We start from the raw sequence: 9,098 nt of genomic DNA on the forward strand, positions 1-9,098 counted from the left end.
ATGGAGATAGACTTTTGAGAAATGACAAAAGAGAATCAACTTTAAAGATGATCTAACTAATGAACAAAATAAAAAGTTTGTTACGTGCTAATTTTAACAAGAACCCACGTACTTAGTAAACTTCAGTTTACATTGCATATAAACTATAAAGTATTGGCCTACATGTACGTAGGCACATTGAAAGCTGCGGCATACCGTAACCCTGGTTCTTCATCTTAATCTCCATGTTCATCGCTCTTATCCTCAAATTATTCTTCAACTCTCTGACTCAAACCAGAAAAACCTCTCAAAACTTCCCACCAGGCCCATATCCTCTCCCCATCGTTGGTAACTTGTTCTTGTTCCGTAAATCCTTTAATGACCTTCATCATATACTTCAGTCCCTCCATGCCAAATTGGGTCCTATAATCACCCTCCACTTTGGTTCCCGCCCGGCTAATTTTCATCGCCGATCGCTTTCTTTCCCACCAAGCATTGGTTCAAAATGGTGCCATTTTTGCCGACCGTCCTCCACCTTTAGATGGTAGAGAGCAAGTTGTTATCACCACCGCCGTCTACGGCCCCACATGGCGTGTGCTAGGCCGTAACCTTACGGCTGAAATGATTCATTCTTCTCGTGTGAAATCTTATAGTTATGCACGCAAGGTGGTTTTGGAGAGACTCTTGAAACTCCTCAAGGATCAGTCTGATTCTGCTGATCGTTGGGTCGAAGTGACGGATCAGTTCCGGAACTCCATGTTTAGCATGCTCGCCTTCATGTGCTTCGGAAAAGAACTTGAAGAACAGAAAATCAAAGAAATAGCCGAGGTTGAGAGGGATATGATGCGGACTTTTGGTGAAGTGAGTATGGTTTCGGTTTTGCCGAGAGTAACAATGATCATCTTTTATAAACAATGGAAAAAGATCTTCCAGCTACAAGAAAAATTGAGACGCCTAATCGTACCTTTGATACTAGATCGAAAGAAGTTAAAGCAAGAAAAGTCAAATGAAGGTGAAAATCAAGACGACAACAAACATGGCATCTCATTCTACGTTGATACCTTGTTAGATGTGAAGCTACCAGAAGAGAATAGAAGCCTTGATGTTGAAGAAATTCTGGGTTTATGCTCAGAATTTCTCAATGGAGGAACGGATAATACATCCGCACTGCTGCAATGGATTATGGCGAACTTGGTGAAAAACCCACATATCCAGCAGAAGCTGTTCATGGAGATTAAAGGGGTCATCGGAAATGAGGAGAAAATGGTGAAAGAAGATGATTTGCATGAGATGCCATACTTAAAAGCAGTGATATTAGAAGGGTTAAGGCGACATCCGCCCCTTCGGTTTTTGCTGCCTCATTCAGTAACAAAGGATGTGGTTCTGGATGGGTATTTCATGCCAAGAAATGGAACTATGAATTTCATGATAGGAGATATGGGAATGGACCCAAAAGTGTGGGAAGATCCAATGTCGTTTAAACCAGAAAGGTTTGTCACGAGTGCAGAAGATGGAGAGGGATTTGATATAACAGGGAGCAACGAGATTAAGATGATGCCGTTTGGTGCTCGAAGAAGGATTTGTCCAGGGTATGCATTGGCCCTACTTCATCTAGAGTATTTTGTGGCGAATTTGGTGTGGAATTTTGAATGGAAAGCTGGGGGTGATATCACTATGGAAGAACAGCGCGAGTTCTCGGTACAGATGAAACATCCATTGCAAGCCCTTATATCTCCAAGATTTTTATGACAATACGCTCAACTACAATATTTCAATGGTTAAAAACCTTTCCACCAATCTCTGCGGTGCAGTTGTTGTGATTCTTATAAATTTCAGAAATTCAAGGTTGATTATGCTTGTATTCCTAGACTTTATGTTCATTTAAAGAAATCCGTTTGAAATATGATTGAAGTTTTGGGATCATAGTAGTAAATACGGTACCAATAAGTAAAACGAAACCTCATGTTGTGCTTTTCGTTTTAGCTTTGTACCGGTTGATTTCTATTGAATAATGGGAAATCAATTGTACCGTCCGAAACATGTTTTGAGCTAAAAGTTGTCTACTTTCAAATCTTTTATTACCGTTTGACCTACAGTAATAAAAACTATATATATATTACAAATATTAATTAGTTGTATCCTCGCTTCATTACATGATATAACACCAAGAAAACCCTTACATTACATTTGGTTAGAGAATGGAATAGAGCTATAATGTAATTGTTAAGTATGACTCCTATTTTCAGTTAAATTTGAGAAATAATTTTTTAGTTAAACTCTGTTTATTTATTTCAGTCAAACACTGATTAGTTTAGATTATTTTATTATTATTTGACATATGAATTTAGCCTATAAATAGGCTCTTGTACAACCTTAGAAAATACACCCATTAGATTAGAACTCATAACACATTCAGAGAATTTTGTTTTTACGTTTTGAGGGTTCTTTGTTTTTCGGGTTTTCGGGGTTTAGTTTTATCTCCATCTTTTGTACTCTTCATTCTTTTGCCATTATAGTAAAATTATCTTTACCCGTGGTTTTTTATCCTCTTTGGAGGGGTTTCTCCACATTAAATTTGTGTGTTCATCTTCTCAATTTCTTCTGCTATTTTACTTGTTTGTTGCTTAATTGGGACGATCCTTAACAAGTGGTATCAGAGCTAGTTCAAAGATCAGCCTATTCAGATATGACAACAACAAGGTTTGAAATTGAGAAGTTCAATGGTGAGACAAATTTTAATCTGTGGCAAGTTCGGATGATGGCAATTCTAGTTCAATCCGGTTTGAAAAAGGTTGTTACCGGGAAAAAACCTGAGAATCTAAATAAAACGGAATGGGAAGAGCTTGATGAAAAGGCCTTGTCTGCAATCCAGTTGTGCCTCACGAATACGGTATTGCAGGAGGTATTGATGGAGAAGACCTCATCCGCCTTGTGGAAAAAACTATTTATGCAACTAAGTCTTTGGCTAACCGTTTAGTGTTGAAACAACGTCTATTTACTTTTCGCATGAACGAAGGTAAGCTTCTTAGAGATCACATCAGTCAATTCATTACTCTTTTAAATGATTTAAGGAACGTTGAGGTTCATATTGATGATGAAGATCAAGCTATGCTATTATTGTGCTCTTTACCCCCTTCATACAAGTTTTTCAGGGAGACCCTGATTTATGGCAGAGACAAAATCTCGTTCGAAGATGTGAAGGGTCATTTGTTGAGTAGAGACAAACTCGACAATGAGCTTCATTTGGATAGCAAGGCAGATAGGCAAGCTTCCGTTTTGGTAGCATCAAAGAAACGAGACAAAAGGTGTCGCTATTGTAAAAAGTTAGGTCACGTCAAAGCAGATTGTTATAAACTACGAAATAAAAGAGCTTCTGAGAGTAACGAGGAAGATGTAGCTGATGCTAATTTGATCGATGAAAGCGGTGATGATTTCTTGTTAGTGTCAACGAGCGATAACTCCAAGCTCACGTCCGAGTGGATCCTAGATTCGGGATGTTCTTTCCAGATGTGTCCTAATAGAGAATGGTTCTCTACATACAGTTCGGTTGAAGGTGGATTTGTTCGCATGAGAAACGATTCATCTAGTAAGGTAATTGGTATTGGTACTGTCAAAATTAGGATACACGATGGGACGATTAGGACACTTTCAAATGTCAGGTATGTACCTGATTTACGAAAGAATCTCATCTCCTTAAGTATTTTAGACTTGAAAGGATGCAGAATCAACATCGAGTCAAGCGGCATTAAAGTATCTCGTGGAGCTCTCGTTTTGTTAAAAGGGAAAAGAACTGTCAGTCTTTATATTCTGGAAGGTTCTACAGTGACTGGTGAAATCGGATGTCCCTCATCCGTTACAGAGTTGAAGTCAACTCGTTTGGAGATGAGGTAACTTCGTCATAGGAGGGAAAAATGTATGACCGTTTCGTTGAAGAGAGGTTCTCTTTTGGATGCAGGTTTTGAAAAGTTAGGGCAATGTGTTCGTGAAAATCAGACCTGGGTTAGTTTTGATTTGGCAGTGTACAAGTCGAAGGCTAGAAGTCTTCCAGTTTCTAAGCATAGATTCGACTCAGTTAATTCCCTGCATAGTTCAAGATAAGCTCGTGGCGGGATTTGGCAAAGATGGTGTTGTGGAAATATGAGTCAAGGTGGAGATTTGTTAAGTATGACTCCTATTTTCAGTCAAATTTGAGAAATAATCTTTTAGTTAAACTCATTTATTTATTTCATCAAACACCGATTAGTTTAGATTATTTTATTATTATTTGACATATGAATTTAGCCTATAAATAGGCTCTTGTACAACCTTAGAAAATACACCCGTTAGATTAGAACTCATAACACATTCAGAGAATTTTGTGTTTACGTTTTGAGGGTTCTTTGTTTTTCGGGTTTTCGGGGTTTAGTTTTATCTCCATCTTTTGTACTCTTCATTCTTTTGCCATTATAGTAAAATTATCTTTACCCGTGGTTTTTTATCCTCTTTGGAGAGGTTTTTCCACGTTAAATTTGTGTGTTCATCTTCTCAATTTCTTCTGCTATTTTACTTGTTTGTTGCTTAATCGGGACGATCCTTAACAGTAATAGAGTTATAATGGAATAGAGTTGTAATCAGTATTCAGATGTTTAGTTGAATGCAATGGAATGGAATGAAGTTGTAATAGTATTATTGTGTTTAGTTGAATGTAATAGATGTTGTAATAGTATAAGAAAAAAGACTTAAATGACCAAAGTACCCTTAGTAGAATTTTTTAGTTAAAATCATTATTGTTATTAAATTTTAATAAGATTATTATTAAATATAATTTAATAAAATAATAAAAAATTTAATCATATTTTAACATAATTATTAAATACAATTTAATAAAATAATATATAATTTAATAGTATTCTTAATATTATTATTAAAATATGAATTAATAAAAATCATAATATATAATATTATAAAAATAATATATAACCTACTTTATTATTTTTAAACACATATTTAATGTGCTAAATATTACATTATCCTTCATTATTTCCTTGCACTCTTTTCTTCCTTTAATAAATTTCTTTTATCTTTTATATAATAAAATCAAGTTTACATAATCTTCAATTGAGTTAATTGAAAGATCCATCTACAACCATGGCTGAATAAAAGATTATTATCTTTATAAACATATCATTTATATTTTTATATAGTTAAATAAAATACTTGTTCCTTATCAAACATCTATAAGGAAAGTCACTCCAAGCCAAGGTGTTATACTGTAAACAAGCATCAGAAGAACACATAAAATATATATTTCAAAGTTTCATCTCAAATTGGATTATCCTCCACGTTCATGCAACCATTGCGAACGACACACACATCTATGTACACATTTCATAATGAAAATAGTCTGCATTGAATTCACAAACATGACCATTAAATCTTTCTGATCAACTACAGGTTGCAAGAATACTCAGTAGCAGTACTTTGTCAAGTAATCTTTTGGAGCAATTACCAAACCACGACTTTTCCTTGCCCCACAGTATACAGTTTCAATGATGTCTATGAACTCTTGTTTGTCATTAAGAGCTTAGTTAATCTTGTTGTTATTATCAGTGCCAAGATCAATCATAATGTGCTTGTTTCTGAAAAAAAATATCACTGTCGATGGATCGTAAAGCTCATACATCATGTTAATATCAAGTACTTCGGTTATGTCTATAAGATAAATCACAACAATGTTCTTTACTGTTTTAGCGACGGAAGCAAGCACCTCATTCATCTGAAAATGAAAATAATATAACTAATTAATCGACTGTAAAATTTCAAGCAAGAAACCAAAATTTATTTATTAAATACAACCTATCCATCTGATGACAAATTGGTTGACCGTGGATATCAAATATGAGACATGCAGATTCATTCGCTCAAAATTGTTGCTTCATTGATTCTGATAATTGGAAAAGAAAGCCACAAAGATCATACAACAAAGAAACATAACACCATTAAGATAAGGAATTTGGAACAAACTAAAACCTGATACTAAACGCCTCCTAAAAAGATACATTGATACTTAGATAGAAGCCTAGTACCTTGGCATCATGAAACAGAAGCAACTCATTACACTAGGAATGCAACAATTAAAATGTTATAAAGCTTTAAAAGCATAATCCAGTGAATTGTAAGAGAATTTTTTTATATGAAACATTCCACATAGGCAAGGTAATAAAGGTTATATAACACAACAAAGGAACTTTACTGCAAAGGAAATTTTTTTCAATTTGACTTCTTGACAATGAGAGAGAGATTTGCATAAAGAAAAACAACATTGCAACCCATGTTAGCAATGATCTTCAGCCCTGTTACATTAAGAAAAACAACTCCACAATCCGTGTTAGAATTTCAACTAATTTATGATAAAAAATCCAAGCTCAACAATATTATCATTCATAAGCATAAACAAACAAATTGTAGCATTGTTGTTCCATAACCTTTATGAACTCCCCAAGTTTAGTAACTGTCCCTTTTATTATCAGTAAAACAAGGCTAAAAGACAATGAGTAACCCTTTTTGAACCCCTATAATGCCTATGATTCCCCAACAACAATGCCATGATCAAATTACAACATACATCAAAATATCCGACGTTTTTAGGGAGAATAGATAAACACTATGATCTAAGCACAAAGATCAAAGGATGATCTTTCAAAAGAAAGAAAAATCAGGTTATGCCATTAAGTAGAACTTGTGAGATCTGACTTTAATTCCCAAAAAAGGCTTTCAATCTGAGTGCAAACTGCAACAAATTAAACCCAATAAACCTAATTAAAAATTTTTTCGAAATCAAAGTTTCCCCCTAAAGAGGAAAAATTCTTCCATGGGAATTCAAAATCAAAATTGAAATTTGAAAGATCAGAAGGTGTTTCTCTAAATCAAATGAAAAAAGAACAATCTATAATCAACATTAAGAAACCAAAAGGAAAATAGAGGAAGAAAAGTAATGGGAAATTGGAATGATTAGAAAGAGGTACCCTTCGACATTCTTGAGGGTTTGATTAAACCTAAAATCAAGGCTTTCTTTATTACAATGATCTTTTTCAACATGGTTGTTGTTGTTGTTGTTGTTGTTGGTATTCATGGTTTTGATGTTATTTCCTTGATTCTTGTGTTTCTCTCTCAAGACGACAATTAAAGTGTTTTTCTTCTTTCAAAACCCTCTTCCTCTTGCTCACTCCAAACGATTCTACACAGGTATATTGTTTTAGGTTTTAACTTAAGGAGAATGGTGATGGTAAAGAGAAAGTAACAAGAGATGAAGTTTAAATAGAACAAAGAAATTTCATACTCAAAGTTGATAATCAAAAATCTCAGATGGGAGTTTCAAGAGGATGTGAGATGGGTAAAAAAGGAAGAAAAATAATTTTGTATATTCTTGGAACCATTGAATAGCCATTCATTAGAGATGGCACTGAATTGTGTTGGATCGCGGCACCCCTATGGTGCAAATGAAAAATAAAAATCCGCGATCCTAACCGAGGATCCATGTGAGGAACGAATCGGGTGAAAGAGGTTGCGAAATTACCTAATGTTTATTCGAGTAGACAAGAACACCTCAACAACGAGTAGTCGATCTGTGTCGAACCAAACCGCAATCTATCGTGATTCCGGCCTCTCGTAATCCACCCAGTTGACTACAAATGAAGGAATCCCCAAAAGCAGTTTTGAGAGTTATTTTTCTTTGAAGGTCGCTAGACTCAAACAAAGAAAAACGGGATTATATATATCCTTTTGTTTTAGGGTTTTTTTTAAGAATTAATTAAATATAATAATATTTTAATCTGAAAATTATAATTACATTAATTATAATATAAGTTCGGTAAACCATATATTTATTTGAATTCTTATGCTAACCAAATTCATGTCCTCACTATACGTACAACAACCTTGTACATAATGTGTTGGAAATTTGATTACCGATTAAATTAATTCTATAATTAATATAATTCAAGCGACCCCAAAAACAATACCAACTATGGTTTATTCCGTTCATTTCAACTATAGGGTGTGACCACAGAGGTTCTTGTAACGTTAGCGATAACACTAGAACGATTCTAATGCTACGAACAATGAGGGGCATCTAGCAATGCATCATTGCTACCTAAGTCACAAGAGATCACGATTCGACATAATCTTTTTATGATTAACCTTTTATGCAATAATCCTTAAGTCCTTTATCTCTGGATTGGACACAAGTCATGGAATAGTCACACTTGCATTGTCCATTCCATGTTCCTTGATATCTTAAGCAGACTGCGATATACAAATAAGTATGACATCTAATATCAACTTATTTGAGCATGGCCATGCATTTCTACTCTCACTTAATCAAGTGGCCTAAGATATTACTCCCATTATGTAGGAGGGACTTATCCTATATCGACCAACCATATCCTTCTACATAGATTGTGGTATATCTAACATCGGTCTTTATAGAATAACCGATTCTGATTATGCGTTTGATCGTATCAAAATATACAACTCACGATGTTGGGATTATGATGATCTCAAGTCGAGGATCATATAAATATTAATCATTATGAGTAATGTCGTGACAATTACATAATAATCCAAGAAACATACTCATAACGGGTCACCCAATATGTTGTTCTCTAACACACATATTCATGTAATGATTCGACATTCCATATCAATGACAACTCTTTATCATCAATCAACTACACGTTAGTCTTAATGCATTATTGTTGTCTGTCCAACAATAATACTTGACTAAGGAACTTTTAAGAATAATCATATTATTCTCGGGACATTATTATAAAATAGTTTATATATATATACGTAAAAGAAACTGAAATAATAATGGTAACGCCTTATATTAATAAACATGATAAATCAAGTATGTTATGACAACCATCTCATGATTGATCTTTGGGCATACTCTAACAATCTCACACTAGCACTAAGACCAATCACTTATATATCTAATACCAAGTGACTTAGTGTGACGATCATGCTTCACCGTGTCGGAGGCTTGGTCAAGGATCGACAATGTTATCATCTGTAGTTACTCGCATATCTCTACATCCCTCGATCGATAATCTCTCGAATAAGATGGTAGCGCCTAAGTA

General features: G+C 34.5%; 1 protein-coding gene and 1 pseudogene across 1 annotated transcript; one reads left to right on the forward strand and one right to left on the reverse strand.

Moving 5' to 3' along the window:
* Window positions 1-200: 200 nt before the first annotated feature.
* On the forward strand, window positions 201-1,899 carry LOC105781159 (cytochrome P450 89A2; the record flags this gene model as incomplete). Its single annotated transcript, XM_012605717.2, is given in 2 exon segments — window positions 201-437; window positions 439-1,899. Coding segments are annotated over 2 exon segments (1,527 nt in total), but the record flags the coding sequence as incomplete, so codon positions are not given.
* Window positions 1,900-5,425: 3,526 nt separating this feature from the next.
* LOC128035890 (thioredoxin-like protein YLS8) lies at window positions 5,426-5,734 on the reverse strand (annotated as a pseudogene).
* Window positions 5,735-9,098: the final 3,364 nt, after the last annotated feature.

This window comes from Gossypium raimondii, chromosome 13 (genome assembly GCF_025698545.1).
Source record: "Gossypium raimondii isolate GPD5lz chromosome 13, ASM2569854v1, whole genome shotgun sequence".
Lineage (NCBI taxonomy): Eukaryota > Viridiplantae > Streptophyta > Magnoliopsida > Malvales > Malvaceae > Gossypium > Gossypium raimondii.